General features: G+C 35.8%; 2 protein-coding genes and 1 long non-coding RNA gene across 3 annotated transcripts; all 3 read left to right on the top strand.

The window, feature by feature from the left end:
• The first annotated feature begins 14,176 nt into the window (after positions 1-14,176).
• LOC113343084 lies at positions 14,177-15,748 on the top strand. The gene is made up of 4 exons (XR_003357023.1): positions 14,177-14,306; positions 14,435-14,500; positions 14,633-14,711; positions 15,720-15,748. It is a non-coding gene; the product is annotated as an uncharacterized LOC113343084 (long non-coding RNA).
• Positions 15,749-15,897: 149 nt separating this feature from the next.
• LOC113343110 lies at positions 15,898-16,650 on the top strand. Its single transcript, XM_026587411.1, has 2 exons — positions 15,898-16,453; positions 16,549-16,650. Exons 1-2 carry the CDS (start codon positions 15,935-15,937, stop codon positions 16,648-16,650), a joined length of 621 nt encoding a protein of 206 aa, XP_026443196.1. The 5' UTR covers positions 15,898-15,934.
• Positions 16,645-18,508, top strand: LOC113343109. Its single transcript, XM_026587410.1, has 4 exons — positions 16,645-16,684; positions 17,143-17,574; positions 18,130-18,425; positions 18,472-18,508. The coding sequence occupies exons 1-4, from the start codon at positions 16,670-16,672 to the stop codon at positions 18,506-18,508; spliced, it is 780 nt and encodes a 259-aa protein (XP_026443195.1). The 5' UTR covers positions 16,645-16,669.
• Positions 18,509-18,822: the final 314 nt, after the last annotated feature.

The following is an 18,822-nucleotide window of genomic DNA, read 5'->3' as shown; positions in this document are numbered from 1 at the left end:
AGTAATTTTTGGGCGTAAATAATAATTTTTCTGGGATGTTTTCAGCACTTTTTCTAGGTTCCTCCAGCACATTTCTGGGTTGCCTTTAGTACTCTATCATGGGGTGTAAAACATCACTTTTCGAGCCAAAATCGCCGCAAGAGCTTATTTCTCTGAAAACATGTACAAAAACACAAAATAACATAATAAGTACTTAATCGAGTCTAACAATACATAATATTGAAAACAAAATAGACACATAAATGCGTCTGTCACAGCAGCAGAAAGGTATTCCTGTAACTCGTGATTTCTTCACTCTGTAGCCTCCAAAGCTTCCCCAAACTCTCGACACCCTTTATCTGCTACCCCAGTATTATATTTATACTCAACAGGCGAAGAAAATCTTCCGTAATAACTCACAGTAATCTCTCTTTATTCGGCAGTGAAGGGTAATATTCTCGGAATATCTTCTTTCCAAAAATCCTTCTCCTACACGTCTGCTACCTCTGAAATTTCCTTATTTTACTTCTCCACGCTTCTTCAGAGATCAAGTGGTATCCAAAAACAAGCAACACACGTAAAACTTGTTGTAATCACGTGAATATCTCTTACGGTGTACGTGTTGCTCTGACTTCTTCTTGCGAGAATTCCAGCCAAACTGGATCGAATCCAAAACCTCTACCATCCCTGTCTAGCCCATAGGAACATACCCAATCACTTTCAGCTCTTTAGTCTCCCTAAAACTGGTCCAAAAGGCCAACCCTAATTTCTACCACATAAAAAGCTCCATTTCCCGCCAAAACTGGAGGTTGAAGATGACCTCCCCCTAACCAAGCTGGGGGTGCGAATAGCAGGTTTCCAAATGAGGTGCCCTTTATAAATTGATGTGCCCCTTATCCAAAAGCGAGAGTCCGAATAACACTTATCCTCCGGGAGATTTTACCAACTTTTCATGCCGAATTTTCCAAAAGATGTTTATTTTCCAAAGGTGCGTACAAACACATAAAACACCAAAATTAGTACAAACTCGAGTGCCAACAATACAGAAAATTGAGAACAACTTAGACACAAAAATGTGTCTATCAAATACCCCAAAACTTATTATTTGCTGGTCCTCGAGCAAATCTAATCTAAAAAATAATTGACTACACTTAGCACGTGCAGCAAGCCGTTAAACCACTAGGTGTCCCTAGTGGCGGAGTGTTGTCTCCGGATGGTTTACCAGAGGTGTACCCACAAAACCTTTATACTCCAAACCCTAGCTATCTACGTAGAACCTTGGAAGGCCCTAAAGAATCTCCTTGGTTGGCATACAATCATTGACTATAGGAGGAAGTACCTTGAAGCGAAATTCCAATTGATGTACACGAGTTTGTGACAAAGCTCTACTCGGATAGTTTTTGGACATCATAACCGGAGTCAACCAATCACATGGAAAGATTAAGAAGATGGACAAAGAGATGGTTTAAAGTTAACGGTGTTTCCCATATCTGTCTGAAGGCCTCTGCCAAGGTGTATTTATCCTAATGGACTAAGATACCGGTCTGACTAATATCAACACATATGGCATATACAAGGGGACCAGTGGTCGATAAACCTAACTCTAGGTCAACATAACTGGCATATACAAGGGCACCAGTGGTCGACTTTATTGAATTTATTCCTGTTGGTCTGATGGTCTGGTCTTTTTTTTTTTTTGGTATCTCAATCATTCTATTCCACCCTAGCAATGGTAACAACTTGAATCGTGTGCCCCACCAAATCACTTAGAAAAAATAAAAACAAAAGGATTAGGATTCAACGAGATATGGCGAAACTACCATGTTTTTTTAAAAAAAATTCTAACACCTGAGCTCTGTGCTTTTATGAATAGACTCTTTAGATGTTTCCATCTAATCAGATTGGTTGCTCAACTCCTATAACCAAGATGTTCCCATCCACTTAGATTGGTTAGTGTCATCCTTAATAAACATAAATCTTTAGGCTCTGGAGTTTATTTATTGCAACTAAAAAGTTTCTCCCATACCCCCAAACTTAAATCTAACATTGTCCTCAATGTTCTAAAGATGAAAATAAAATCATGAACAAGGAGAAACTGTTACCATTTGAATCAAAAGAGTTAAGGAAAGATATTACCGTGTTGCATGAGCATGTGATACCTCCAAAGAAGTGCTAAGTTTAACGTCTTCAGCCAGACTTAGGAAAGGATCAGTCAACTCGAACCGTATAACAGTAGACGGAATAACTGTGTGTCTTCAAAACCAAATAGAGTTGACCAAAGGAAATTACAGTAAACCAAGAAAATGAACAAGACTAGCATGCCCTTACCTAGTTTCCTGATAACTATCGCTAACTGTGGCTCAGGTTCAGGTTCTATGAAAGGGTCTAAATAAAATATTTTCCTCTGATGCATTTTCTCATAGGTGGGATCCAAATTATTAGGTCCTAGAGTCTGGAAAAACTCAAATAAAAACTTAGAAACACATAATAATAACCTAAATAATTGTGGATCCTCTAAGTCAATCAGATTTGACTTACATAACTGACCACAATGAGAGTAGTGGTCATTCTTAAGAAAATGTGTCGATTCTATTAACCTAAAGTACTTAGGCTTAGTCTCAGAACTTAATAAGTGACACATTTGAAATTTATACGTTCCCACAATTGGAAGAAAACTATTTGGTGGGAAAACAAATTCAATCTTGGTATTATTGCCGGGGCAAACCACATCAACCATATGATGGGTTTCTAATGACTGAACTTCTGGACATCATTAGGTTCGGGAAAAAGAGTATGAAGGTAATCTTGTAAAATGGTCGAGGAACAAATATCAAGTCCTAAGTGAGGGGACTTTCTAATACTTAAAGGTAAGGCACTAGGAAGGTGATAATCACCCCCAAACTTAGAGTTTTCAGTGTCTCTAGATAGACTAGTCACAATTTCCATAATTTCTAGATCATCAGGTTCTTGAAAATGGTCAATTGATTCTTCTAAGTTATTATCAGGTAGTGCATCTTTACTCATCTTTACGGGTCTATCTTCTTCGTCTAAGATTATGGTTTCTAAGTCTCTAGACTCTAAAACAACATTTTCGGAATAAACCCGTTCCTCTAAAGCACTATCAGATTCGTAATCAAAAGGAAAAACTACATCGTCTAAAACGGTGATATCCCTAATCAAATCCTCGTCCTTTTGAATAGGTGAATAATCATAAAAATTATTTGGATTTGAACTAGAAATAATATAATCATTATAAAGCTCAATTGGATTAATAGATTCCTGATCACTATGCCTACATATTTCAGATTCTTCATTACTACTATCCTCATCATCATAATATTACGAAGATTATTGAACCTTATTTAAATAAGTAGTGTTACCAATCTAACATCGTTATCTTGATTATGTGAAAAACTATCTTCATTTTCAAGGGTATTATTGGATACACTATATTGGCAATTCAAGTTATTTCGAGCAATACTTTCGTTCGTCTCTAACTCAAGTCTACGTGTCGACTCAGCTATCCTCTCAAGGGTCTCTTCCAAAGAAAGTTCCATTAGTGTTGGATCTAAGTTTTGAGTTAATCTATTGAGGATATCTTATACAGATTCAGTTGTTGTTGCAGTCCTTTCGTCCATAACTACGTTATCCACCTCAGCTAACTTACATGTCGATTCAGCTAACTTTCGTGTCGACTCAGCTAAATCCCTGAGGGATTATTCTAAATAAGGAATAGGAACAGAAGGATCATAAAAAGGACTACTTTTTAAAATTTTCATTGTATCCTCTAAAGACGAAGAACTAGTATTATAATCTTCTTGCTCGTATGACCGATGCGCGTGTGGATAGTAATTGGGCTCACCGTGGTATGACCCATATCCTTCGAAAGGATGGTGTTCCCAAACACTATTCTCACTATGGTCATAATAAGAGTGATGTCCATATTGTTCAGTTGGATATTCGTTGTATTGGCTATTGTAATACCAGCTCGACATCCTAACTGCAAGGGAATTCTAAACAAGCACAAAGAAGGATGACTCGACCACAACAATCCTATTTTATCTAGCAAACAAAAAGCATGATGGCTCCCTTAGATTGTTTCTAGACCAGCTTCTATTCTTTCGAAAAGGAATTCGTTACAATCTGCGCAAACCTCTCTGGAATCAATCCGAGTTAAAGTAAGTTGAATTGAGACGAGGGAAGCTCAGTGGAGCTTTGATACCCAAGGCCTCACCGGCATTACAAGGCGGCGTATTCAATTTACAAAAACCATCATGAACTTCGAAGTATGCTCAATAGAGCAACCAATATTTTTCGAACGACTTTCCTATTAAGCTCGTTACCCTATCAGTCTCGTTTTAGTCCAAATTTTAAGGCTTAGGTTTGCGTAGGTTACGTTTTCCTAAGGAGGGCAAGAAGGAAACGGTGATGAAATCTGAGTCCTTATCTTGATTTGGCCAGGCCTTGCCCTTTACTAGAAAATTAAATCTGATTTCAGGTCCTCAACATATATGCATACGAAATCAATCAGTAAACCCGCTGACAGGGGATTCACGGGTGTTTAGAATTCTTACCTCCCGTTCCAGACGGGGGATGAACCGTTGAAGTCGACTCGGGACACGACTCCTATGTCATGTACGAACCCCAGGGGCCGAGACAATATTGTAATCGTCGTCCTTCCCTGCAAACAGTTATATTAATTTATTTTTATTTTTTATTATTACACTTCCGTAAGGTTTAAAATCAAAATAATTGTCCAAAGTCCAGTCCAAAGAAAATAAATAAAATAATAATAATAATTACAAAAAAAATGGAAGGTCTCTAAAAAAATAAAAGTAAATTCTCTCTTTTTTTTTAATTTTTCTTTTTCTTTTTCTTTTTCTTTCGCTTTTTTTTTTTTTTTTTTTTTTTTTTTTTCCTTCTCTTTTAGCTTTAGTCTTTGATTCCAAGTCTTTAGTATCCAACTTCAAACCTGTAATACAAAGACACACCCAAAGAAACGTAAAAAGAACAAATGAAATAAAAAAATAATAAAAACCTAAAAATTCTACCTAAGCACAAATCCCCGGCAGCGGGGCCAAATGATTATGGTTTTTGATTGTCGTTGTTGTAAATAGGATTCGAACTCTAAGATTTGTGAAGATTAAATTTAAAGGTTTAATAAAATTATATACAAAAATATTAACAAAGTGGGCGAGAGGTAACCAAGACACTAGATTCCACTATTACGCAAAATTGAATGATAAATAATCCAAAACTCCAATTATCTTTTAAGTCCGTTATTTCTTAATTCACATATAATCAGGAAAATTATCAAATATTAATTGTATCCCCTAAGCATAGATTATCTAAACAAAGTATAACATTTCTAATTGAATCACAACTAATGAAGAGAATTATGCAAACAATTAAAAAAACTCTGCAAAAGCAGTGATTGAGTGAATTATAAATTAGATAAAATAGTTACCCATTTATGTTGCGTAAATAGCTTCCTCCATTGCCTTGGATACGAGGGAATTAGCTCATCATAGTAAAAATGCTTTCAAAATAATTATTTATGGCTCAAAAATGGTTCACAATGATGAAATGGAGAGAAAATGGTGAAAATCGGGTGTTTGCAACGTTTATAATCGTTGCATAACACCGTTACAAAGAACGATACATATGAAGTGCAGTAGTCTTTGGAAAACTACGACCCACGGTTAACTGTCGTTGTCACTGTTGATAAACGATGGTTCACTGGAGTCTAATGTTCTTCGTGTTCTTGAGTTGCAGCAGCAGAAAGGTATTCCTGCAACTCGTGATTTCTTCACTCTGTATCCTCCAAAGCTTCCCCAAACTCTCGACACCCTTTATTTGCTACCCCAGTATTATATTTATACTCAACAGGCGAATAAAATCTTCCGTAATAACTCACAGTAATCTCTCTTTATTCGGCAGTGAAGGGTAATATTCTCGGAATATCTTCTTTCCAAAAATCCTTCTCCTACACGTCTGTTTCCTCTGAAATTTCCTTATTTTACTTCTCCACGCTTCTTCAGAGATCAAGTGGTATCCAAACACGAGCAGCACACGTAAAACTTGTTGTAATCACGTGAATATCTCTTACGGTGTACGTGTTGCTCTGACTTCTTCTTGTGAGAATTCCATCCAAACTGGATCGAATCCAAAACCTCTACCATCCCTGTCTAGCCCATAAGAACATACCCAATCACTTTTAGCTCTTTAGTCTCCCTAAAACTGGTCCAAAAGGCCAACCCTAATTTCTACCACATAAAAAGCTCCATTTCCCGCCAAAACTGGAGGTTGAAGATGACCTCCCCCTAACCAAGCCGGGGGTGCGAATAGCAGGTGTCCAACTGAGGTGTCCCTTATAAATTGACGTGCCCCTTATCCAAAATCGAGAGTCCGAATAACACTTATCCTCCGGGAGATTTTACCAACTTTTCAAGCTGAATTTTCCAAAAAATGTTTATTTTCCAAAGGTGCCTACAAACACATAAAACACCAAAATTAGTACAAACTCGAGTGCCAACAATACAGAAAATTAGGGACAACTTAGACACAAAAATGTGTCTATCAGTATCGATGGGATCTTTAGAACTGTTTGTAGATCTAAAGACATCTTGTGATAATCCATTGTTAACAGACTCCGTTCTGTGTGTAATTGATCACAATAGCTTCAAGTGGTGTTGTGGAGGTTATTATTGAAGATTAAAGAAGGTTTGAAGACGAAGAAGATTTCTTATTAGTTCTCATTTATTTGTGTGTACAGTGTGCACAAACCTTGATCGGCTGAGATCCAACTAGAATCATATTTATTCGATTGATTAGTTGCGTGAGATCGGCATTCTCAATATATCTCTTTGAGATTTATTTGGATTGATTGCGAATCTAAATTTAACTACTTTGGTAGTTATTGGATAGATTGATCTAACAGGAAAATGAGTTTATTAGATTAAACGGAAAAGCCTCTGCGTATGACTTGAGATATCTTTATCTTAAAGAATCAATATAAGTTGTTACCAAACAGATTTATTGTTCCCTTACTGTTTGGAATATGATCCAAAGAAATTGTACTAGTGCGTGCACTCATCGATGTCAGAATCGCAGGGATACTGAGGAAACTAAGTGAACTAGGGGTAGTTTTTTGGTCTCAACTATACGAAGTTGGTTTAGATTTTGTGTAACGGCTTAATTCTGAGAGTATTCAGTTCTGGACTAGGTCCCGGGGTTTTTCTGCACTTGCAGTTTTCCTCATTAATAAAATCTTGATGTGTGATTTACTTTTATTTTTCGCAATTATATTTTTTTATATAATTTAAAGTAAATTACACAAACGTTAACTCCGATATACTTGATATTGATCCTACAGAGTTTGGTTAAGTCTGAATCTATTATCAAGTATCACACTTTGGTTGTCGTATTCTCTCGATCTCGTATCCATAGACAATCACACAGAGTGTGAATACCGATTAGTTGCATTGTATCGACTCTGTCCATAAACAATCACTTTCGGTAAGAGGACTTATGGGTTGAAAACAATAAGATTGTGGTGTATTTGGGTACCCTCGTCTTTTCATAAGGATAAATACGTTTCATAATTGTTGAAGTGGTTGGCTCCCCTGATGAAGTTATATTTGGAAACTCCCAATGTATTTCAGGAATATTTAATGAAGATTGTGAAGAACTTCCATCTGTGGCTTAGGTCATTAAGCATGGTTTTTATGGAGGAGGTTGGATAAGAATGATGGAATTATATGACCCACACGAGATAACGCCGGAAAATGAAACCCATAGATGTCATATTTGTCATCTAGATGGTTGGACCTTAGGGGGTGCCATTATATATTAATATTACTATGCTGTAGTAATTATATCTTCAGGTGAGTTTATCAAATGAGTGACACGTGTCTCGCCTGATATGGTTGATTCTAAGTTAGAGTGAGAGCTTATTTATTTTGTAAGAGAGACCTTATCAGGATTATGATAATAAACTCATTTTATGAATGTGTTCTTTCGGACCAGACTCCTTTTTATTCCTTATTTATTTGAATTCGTCCAAAACCTTCATTTTTCCTCTTAATTCTTCCATATCTTCTCCGATTTATCTATTCTCATTCTCAATTCTAGGATTTTGATAAAAAATTGTACTAAGTATAGTACCATATTGTGAACACCAATCACTGGCTTCGATAATTCTCTGGTACCATTGAGATGTGCTTCAGTATTATTCAATTTAGTGTCATCTTCAAACCTCTCACGTGGCATCTATGATAACTTATCAAAATCTGATGCAAAAACTTGCATCTGTCTTGGGAAGTTAATCTCCTTTGAAAAAGTATTTTGTGAAAAATCGGGGGTCTAACAACCACACCCAATATTTATTTTAGAAACCTATATGGATAAACTCCAATATAATTCCAAGAGAATCAACTAGACAGCTAGACTCAATCAATGGAAATATATCCAAGAGTTATATCTCAATTTCTCAATACAATCTGCAATCGAACAGATAGGAATCTGTGAGCCTGATTGATATGAGAAATAACTTGAACGGTACCAAAGACCAATGTCAAGTGTCAATCAATTTATATCAACAACCAAAGGTTGTATTATCTAATTGATTGAACTACGCACAACCCGTGATATTTCAATTATATAAACAAATATAATGCGGAAAAGAAATAACACAGATACCAAAATTTTTGTTAACGAGAAAACCCAAATAAGAAAAACTCAGGGACCTAGTCCAGATTGAACACCACACTATATTAAGCCACTACAGACACTTCCTTACTACAAGTTAACTTCAGACTGGAATATAGTTGAGCCCCAACCAATCTCACACTGATCAAGGTACAATCGCGTTCCTTATGCCTCTAGAACCACGCCGAATTCTGAACACTTGATTCTCTTAGTTAATCTCACCTACAACTAAGAGTTTCTATGACCCAAAGTGGAAGACTTGATAAACCAATATGTCTCATATAGAAAAGTCTATTGAATAGATAAATATATCTCTCAAAAAAATACCTACGAGTTTTATTCCGTATTTTGATAAATCAAGGTGAACATGAACCAATTGATACACCAGACTTATATTCCCGAAGAATAACCTAGTAATACCAATCACCTCACAGTAATCTTAACCGTATGGAAGCAAAACAAGATATTGTGGAATCACAAATGATGAGACGAAGATGTTTGTGACTACTTTTTATCTTACCAATTGGAGATTAAATCTCGAGCAAATCTTAGAGAAGATAGTACACAATACGATAGAACAAAGTAAGATCTGAACACGCAACTACAGAGAAAAAAAAATAGTTTGGTCTGGCTTCACAATCCCAATGAAGTCTTCAACTCGTTAACCTATAATGGTTATAGGAAAAACCTAGGTTAATGGAAAATCGACTCTAGTCGCAACTAGTATCACACAGGAGGTGTGGGGATTAGGTTTCCCAGTTGCTAGAGTTCTCCCTTATATAGTTTTCAAATCAGGATTTGTAATCAATGTTACCTTGGTAGCAAATCATTCAATATTCACCATTAGATGAAAACCTGATTAGATTCAAGCTATAATATCTTTCAATCGTTAGATCGAACTTAGCTTGTTATATACAAATGAAATGTTCCAACATTTAAGTATAGGTAACCGTACCTAAACTTGTACACTTGGTTGGTTCAACAATAGTTAACCGAAGTTAGCCATATGAACACTTTCATATCAACATTGTTCATCTTAACCACAACTAGTTCAAATGACTCAAAAGAAACTAGTTATAGAGTTGTTCAGTTGTTTATATTCTCATAGAAGTATACAAGACACAATTGATGCAAAATAGGATTTGATTCACTCGAATCAATTCATGAACATTATAGAAACGGTTTGCAAAAGATTGCATTCCTAAATATATAAATGTATTTGTTCATGAACAACCGATTTTACAACTTAACCCACTCAACTATGCTAACGAGTACGCATACCTAAGTAGCCGGAATTGGCCTGTGGTCTCCAGTGTGCAAACGGGTACGCATACTTTCGTACACAACCCAACTCAGTTGAATATCCGGACTTGAATTGTTAAGCCAGTACGCATACGGGTATACATACTAAGGTTCACGAACTTGGAATAACTTGCAACAGTTAGCATAAAAGTACGCATACTGTGCTATATCCAATCAATGGTTAATTGTTCTAAACTCCTATTTTAATTATTGAAATATTCTTAGAAGACGACAATAGCTGTCTCACACAAACTATTAGCTTCAAAGCAATTTTCAAGTGATCAATAGATCAATACGAAAAATTACGAGTCTACATCAAATGAATGTCTCACACAAATCATGTAAGATGTTACCAGGAAATTTTTCACATGATCATATTTTGAGTTTCGTTAAGAATATAAGATGAAATTGTTTAAAGAGAAAGCTTACCGACACATATTTCGAGAAATATGTAAGCGAGTTAAACTCAGCTCGAAATATCAAATGTGTATAAATTGAAGTCTATACAGCTATACGACTTTTGTCTCAAATAGGAGATATAACATAAATAGACTTTTGAGTGATATATGAGTTCAAGTCTCCACATACCTTTTGTTGATGAAGTTCCATAAGCTCCCCTTTTTAGTTCTTCGTCTTCAATCGATGACCATCGTGAAGTCAAAGCTCAACTAAACATTCTATCCTAATCCGAGACTTAGCTATAAGTAGACAAGAAATCAAGACTTATAGTTTTGGAAACTAAACTTGAAAAACAAGCTTGAGATAGAAACGCTTGCGAGTTTTACCGAGCACTGCTCTAACATTTTGTAACTGGAAAAGTCGTATTTTTCCCAAATTCCAAACGCCCCTATTTATTTCTTGGGTGGAAAAAAAAACTCTTCGAAGTGAATAGTCCATAATAGCTTGCACCTCAAGATCTGCAAACTCAATAAAATTGTGGTAAGGATGAACAATAATATTTTTGGAGCTTCGTGTCATTTGTTGATATCTTTGAACAAATGCGAAAATCATTCCATTTTCACCAGTGTCTTTTTTCCCATTTCTTCTTGTAGTACATGTCCATTAATGGAATTCTCGGGGTTTTATATTTAAGAACGTGATTATTAACACAAAAGTAGGTATACCATCAATATTGAAAATAGATTCATAATTTAGTGTTTTGACTATGTTTTTGCTTAAAAAATACTAAATATAAAAATAAAAATAAAAATAAAAATTTAGACATTTACCTCTATGATGCCCAAGAAACCAATGATGTTGGTTACACATATGGACGTTGCATCGAGGCCACGATACATTTCTGTTAAAATTGCATACCCCCAGTCATGATATGGTGCGTCATGAAGATCTTATAACGATTCAAACCGACCAACGTGAGAAACTGGTTGAGCAAGGAAAAAAAATTTGACCCAATAACCATAACACAAACATTATTTTGAGTTCGTTATATTCATTAGTTGAACCTGTCTTGGACATCAAGAAAGACTTCAACGTTAAACGAAAAATTCCACCCCCTTTCAACAATTCAACAATACATTGGATGACAAAAGCGATGGAGAAAGCGTCTTCCATCTATAAGTCAACACCATTCGTTTTGGTTATATGGTACACGTCTCCCACACTATTTGGTTTTACGCAAATGAAAAACAAATCAAAGGGAGTATCCATATAATAAAAATGATATCATTTAAGCAAACCAAATCGAATCTTTTCCAACCGCCCGACGCACAACTTCCCATGCTAATGAATATATCCCAGTTACGAGTCCTATTTTCAGCCGCTTCTTCTTCTTCTTCAGCCACCAAGTTCATTTAGCCATAGTGGAAAAGCTCGTTTGCCCATCCACATGACTAACCAAAAATTTATTTTACAAGTCACCATAAGAATTACTCCTATACCCACCAATTTTTTTTTTGAAAATACCTAGATATATTACTGAGAAGGGAACTAATCTATAGATTCAGACTCATTTGGAATCAACTCAGATTGAGTTGTCCGTTCGACGAATGAATCCGTGTGATTAGTTTCTTCATGAAAAGATACATAATTTGAGTTCATATTACAGTTCTCATAAGCTTTGACAGTGTCAAAAACAATTGTTGGAATTAAAAATGAAGGTGTATCAGTAAAACTAGTAATCAGTTGAGGTGAAGTTCTTCCTTTTTAGCCAACACGTTCGCAGCTTTGTTTGCTCTTCTATCCACAAAATGAAAGCCCCCAAAAGAGATCAGTTCAGCTGCCATCTTCTGTACTTCATCTAATATGGCTACACATTTCCATTTGATTGAGGTTTATTTTCCTTGTAGGTACTTGATAGTAATTTGGTTATCTCCTTCTATATCCAGATTTTGCAAGTTATTTGTGACGACCCAATTTGTAGTTTGTAGCAGAGCTACAGCTTCAACTTCTTCTAGTGATTCTTTCTTGCAACTTCCCATTCCTGCTCCTTTGAAAGTACATGTCTAGTTGCGCAATATGAAACCAAAACCAACATTGAGATGTGCTTCAGTATTATTGTAATTTTTTATATATATTGATAACAAATTGTACTAAGTATAGTACAATATTGTGAACACCAATAATCGGCTTCGATAATTTTCTGGTACCATTGAGATGTGCTTCAGTATTATTCAACTCAGCGTTTTCTTCAAACCTCTCACATGGCATCTGTCAAAACATATCAAAATCTGATTCAAAGTTTTGCATCTGTCTTGGGAGGTTAATCGCCTTTGCAAAAATATTTTGTAACTTGAAAAGTATTTTTTTTTTTCAAAATACCAAACACCCCTATTTATTTTCTGAGGTGGAAAAAACAACTCTTCGAAGTGAATAGTCCATAATAACTTGTATCTCAGAATTTGCAAACTCAATACTGTGGTAAGGATGAACTACAACATTTTTGGAGCTTCGTATAATTTGTTTATATCTTTGAACAAAAGCGAAAAGAATTCCATTTTCACCAGTGTCTTTATCCCATTTCTTCTTGCAGTACATGTCCATTATTGTAACTCTCAAGTTTTGTATTTAATACGGAAGTAGGTATACCACCAATACTGAAAATAGATTCATAATTTAGTGTTGTGACCATGTTTTTGCTTAGAAAAATACTCAATATAAAAAGAAAAATTTAGAAATTTGCCTCTATTATGCTCAAGAAACCAGTGATGTTGGTTACATATATGGAAGTTGCATCGAGGCCACGATACATTTCTGCTAAAATTGAAGACCTCCAATCATGATATGGTGCGTCATGAAGATCTTGTAATGCTTCAAGCCGACCAACGTGAGAAACCGGTTGAGTTAGGAAAAACCATTTGCCCCAATAATCATAGCACAAACACTCTTTCGAGTTCATCAGTTGAACCTGTCATGGACATCACGAAAGACTTCAACGTTAAACGAAAAATTCGACTCCCTTTCAACTGTCTATGATCTTTTCATACATTGGATAACAAAAGCGATGAAAGAAACGTCTCCCATCTATAATTCGAACCAATTCGTTTTGGTTATATGGAACACGGGCTCGCACACCACTTGCTATTACGCAAACGAAAAACAAATCAAAGGAAGTAATCCCTGTAATAACAATGGTATCATTTAAGCAAACCAAATGAAAAACAAATCAAAGGAAGTAATCCCTGTAACAACAATGATATCATTTAAGCAAACCAAATCGAATCTTCTCCAACCTCCTACTGCATAACTTCCCACGCCCACGAATATATCCCAGTCGACATTCCTATCTTCAGCCACACGCTTCTTCTTCGGCCACCAAGTTCATTTGGCCATAGTGAAAAAATTCATTTGACCATCCAACATGACCGGCCATTTTCTATTTTATAAAGGGAAAATTAGGCTCAGGCCCAACCCATGGATAACCCATAATATGAGGCCCCTAGATAAAAGAGTTTCATTAGTAGGCCCTGATTTAAAAAATAAATTTAATAAAAACGAAAAGACTAAATTAGCCTCAAGTATATAAGAGGCGTCACCTACCTTTCTCTCGTTCAGACGCCATTATTTCATTTCCAAGGAGAGAGAAAACAAATCTCACTCACCTGAAACAGAAAGAAATCTAGAAAAAAACCCAAAAAATCAAGAAATCTTCCTGAAATCTGTTCCAAAACAAAGATCGAGATCAAAAACTATTCATCATTTGCTAACCCCTAAATCAGAGAAACAGATCGAAAAAGTTTCAGATTCAAAAACCAAAAAAAATCAAAAGAAACAGTTTCAGATTCAGTTTCAGATTCAAACCCTAAATCGCCGTTGTTACTGATTCCTGTTGATGAAATACTCCGACGATTAATCACTAGGTAAGTTTTGATTTGAAGCTGTTAGTTTTGATTCCTGTTGTTACTGATTCGTGGGTCGAAAATTTCTGAACTAGGGTTTGTAATAAGATTACAACAAACATAACTCATTCTGACTGATAATTTTACAGATCGGAGAAGGAGAACAATCGTTTGTGCATAAAATCCATGAAATAACTGATTAAATAGAAACAAAGGTAAGTCATGGATGTGATATAACTGATTGATTTAGTGGATTTCATTTCTGAGATGTTACTGTTTGAAAACCCTAGAAACTCTAAGTTGAATTGCAATCAACTAACTTGATTTTATTACTACATCAACTACAGATTCAGAATCAAATTTCTTTTGGAATAAAAATGGTGAAAGGAAAAATGAATCCCCCTAGAAAAGATGATACAATTACAGGTACTAAGTTGTGAAAACTATTGTTGTCATGGTCTCATGTTTATTTCTCATATAATGCTTGTGAATATGTAATTACACAGACAAGGACATGTGTAACTATAAGTTACACACTCAAAATGTAACCACTGACTGTGTTGTGGTTTGTATATTGATTGTGTAACTTATAGTTACACATACCAAGTGAGCCTGTCACCACTGACTTGCCTAGGGATGTGTAACTAGTAGTTGCACATAAAAAATTGGTTGTGTTTAGGATGTGTAACTTGTAGTTACACATAGAAAATTGGTTGTGTAAATTAAAGTTACTCATTAATATGCATGTGTAAGTTAAAGTTACACCTTGTAGAATGTCTAGGATTGAGTGTGTAACTTGTAGTTAAAATCTACTAACTGAATAAATTTAAAAGTTTCTAATGTAAGTGATGCTTTTGAATGTATAACTACGCAAACAAGGGCCTGTGTAACTTTAAGTTACACATTCAAAATCTCACCACTATGTTGTGGTTTGTATATTGAGTGTGTAACTTGTAGTTACACATACAAATGAGCCTTGCAGAAGTGGTTGTGTAACTTGTAGTTACACATCTTAACTGTGAGTTACACATTCAAGATGTTACCAATGACTTGCAAAGTGGCTGTGTAACTATAAGATACACATTGAAAATCTAATCACTGACTTGCCAATTGACTGTGTAACCTTAAGTTACACATGCATAATAACATAACTGATTTGGCAATTGCCTAGATAACTAAAAGTTACACATGCAAAAATATAACTATGACTGTATTGTGTTTGTAAATTATAGTTGGACATAAAAAAATGACCCCTTTAAACCTTCATATGCATGTAAGTTAAGGTTACACAACACAGAATAGAATGATTCAGTTTGTGTACTTGGCAAATAAACATAGTTTGTAACATGATTTTCATTTTGTAGTTAAAAACGAGTGTATTTGATAAGTACACAACATACTGACTCATGCTATTTTTGTGTGTGATGTGTACAGGAAACCTAAGGCAGTCGTTGAATGCAGTAAAGGATTTAGTAAAGGTGATAAAGCCTATAGGACTGACTGATAGGGCTCATAGATATCTTAGGAGAGCTGCTTACGGAGAACTCGTAATGATGTATTACGATGACTATGATACAACTGTACCAACTACAACAAGACAGATAACTACCAACAAACACGGCGTCTTGAAGCTCTTGAACTGCTTTGACATGGATTGTGAGACACCATGTTCATTCAAGTTTGCTGATGATAAGATTATAGAGTCTACACCGGCAAAGCTGGCTGGTATATTTTGCATGCAGAGGATTGGAAGCAGAAAGGGTCAGAAGCTGTTAAAGTACTATTGTCCTAGTGATTTGACTGACAATGTTTTATACAGCAAATACTTCACCGATATCAAATCTACAAAGCATCAGACGACGGTGACTAAGACAAACATTTTAGAGAAGATAAAACAACTTATGGCAAAAAGGAGAAAAAGTGGGAAAAGAAAGAAAGTTGATGAAAAGGATCTAGTTTGCCTGATAGGTCTTTATCTTTGCTGTGTATTGTTTTTTGGCGACAAAAATGCCAATGGAGTGAACGCGAAATATCTTAGTATCGTTGAAACTTATGATACGGTGCTCAAGGTGTCGTGGCCTGATTTAATACACGAGCACTTGTTTGAAGAGATTCATACTAATCTTAGTTGTTTGTCAAATGTGAAGGCTTGTGTGCAATACCTACTGGTAAAAAGCTTGTGTGTAATTTCTATTCCAGCAGTTTTAGTGTTACGTGATGGATATTTTTGTTCAATCGACTAATTAAAATTTATATGTTGCAGTTATTGTTTGCTGAACACACGCCAGCAGGATTAATCCCGAAAGTTGAGAACCACGAGGAAGATATCCCGAGGGTTGGGAGATGGGATATACCAGATTTCTGATTACATTTGGAAAACAGACATGACACAGTTTTCGGTAAGTGTTATATGTCAGTTGGTTTAGGTTTTGTAAATTTATGGTAATGTAATTTAGATAAAACTTTGATGTAATCAAAATTGTCATGTGTAGCTATAAGTTACACATTTAAATGTGCTTGTGTAATTTATACTTACACATGCAAAAGATAACACAAGTGAATGCAACTATAGGTTATGTAACATATATATCCTGTTTGTATATATATCCTGTGCTTATGTAACTATAGGTTACACATTTTATATGTATATCCACTTTACATTAGATATATGTGTAACCTTTAGTTACACATATCCACTTTACATTAGATATATCTAATGTGCTTATGTAACTATAGGTTACACATATAAAATGTGCTTATGTAACTTTAAGTTACACATACAACCGAAAAATGTATATTTAGAATGTTCAACTGTTTTTTGCAATCTCTTTTTAACCTCTCCATCTGTTAATTGCAGCCAACTCCTAGCTTTGTGGCTGAGTTTTCACAGCTTGAGAAGCAGCTGGGTATATCAACCGTGGTACCCAGCAAGGACGACCTGCAAAGTTGGCTGAAAGCGCAAACTATTGAGAATAGCCATCTGAAAGAGCAACTGCAAGAAAAGCAAGCAATGCTTAAAGCAGTGTATGCAATTGCAAGAGAAGGGATATCAGAAGGGGACCTTTCAGGAACAGCGGAATTCAAGGTTCACAAATTTAGTTGCCAAATTATGCAAGCAATGGGTATTGATCCTTACAAAGTGACCCAGGAAGAGTTTATGCAACATGAAGATGATGTACATGGAGGTACTGAGCATGGAGCTACTGAGCATGAAGAAGAAGAGTTACAATTAGTTGAGACAGAGCAACAAGGAGATGGAAGTACTGAGCAAGAGAAAGAGAAAGATGACGCGGAAACTTCCTTCATGAAGAATGTAAGTAGTTGTTCATTTTTAATATGCTTCTTTAACTTGATAGAGGTACCCAATTAGTTGACACTAAGGTCTTTGAACCTTTTTAATTTCATATTTTACTTGTTCATTTTTAACTTGCTTGTTTAACTTGATTAGACTTAATAAATGTTGAGTAAACTGATCATATGGATGTGTAATCCCTAGTTACACATGCCACATGCATGTGTAACTTCTGGTTACACTAGTTAGATGCATGTGTAACTCCATGTTACACTAGGTATCCATGCCATATTCATGTGTAACATGAAGTTACACATATTAGTTATCCAAGCCAGTCGATTACACATGATATATTCTTCTTGAAATTTTATTAAAAAAATTTAACATCATCATCATCATCCTAATTCTCGTTTCAATACTTGTGCAGTTCCATGTATGAGCCTTGCAGCTGGAAATACGCCAACAATTCTGCAAGCTCAAACTGCTGCAGAGGGGCACAAAAGACCACTCAGGACATATAGTTCGAGTATGAAGAGTGTGACAACTTGCAAGACTCCACCAAAGAAAAGGCCTGTCGCAAAGCAAAAGCCCACTCCTACAAATAATGTTGATGAGGAGCAGAAGAAAGATGTTGAAGAGACACCTGTTACGGATGAGGCACAGAAGAAAGCTGCAGATGGTGGAGTTGTGGATGGGGCAGGTGATGATGTAGCTGCAAAAGCCGTAGGTGATGATGTTACTGCAAAAGTCAATGAGGATACACCTGCAACTGTTGGTGACGGTTTGGTTATGACTGCTCCAACTCAGCCAACTCCTGGAACTTTTGATGACAGTTCTGCTTCAACACAGTTTGAGGACTCCATGGTGATAACTGCTACAACACCGCAAACACAGCCTGACAATGCTCAGACCTACAGGTTGGTGCAACTAGGAGCTAACCCTGATGATATGACGAATGTTGAAGTGAGTGAAATGATAGATGAGATCGTCAGCAACATTAACAAAACTGAACATGGACCCGCAGTGACGGAGAATGCAGAACCTACCTCAACTGGTAACCACTCTTCCGTTCTATGTTTTGTTTGTAATGGAAGTGTAACTTCAAGTTACACATTGTAAAAGGCATGTGTAGCTTGAGGTTACATACAGTGTGTTTTGTTTGTAATGGAAGTGTAACTTCAAGTTACACATTGTAAAAGGCATGTGTAGCTTGAGGTTACATACAGTACATTATTATTTTGGCTT

This window comes from Papaver somniferum, unplaced genomic scaffold (assembly GCF_003573695.1).
Source record: "Papaver somniferum cultivar HN1 unplaced genomic scaffold, ASM357369v1 unplaced-scaffold_54, whole genome shotgun sequence".
NCBI lineage: Eukaryota > Viridiplantae > Streptophyta > Magnoliopsida > Ranunculales > Papaveraceae > Papaver > Papaver somniferum.
The sequence above is the reverse complement of the archived record's forward strand: the minus strand, read 5'-3'. Positions and strand labels throughout refer to the sequence as shown.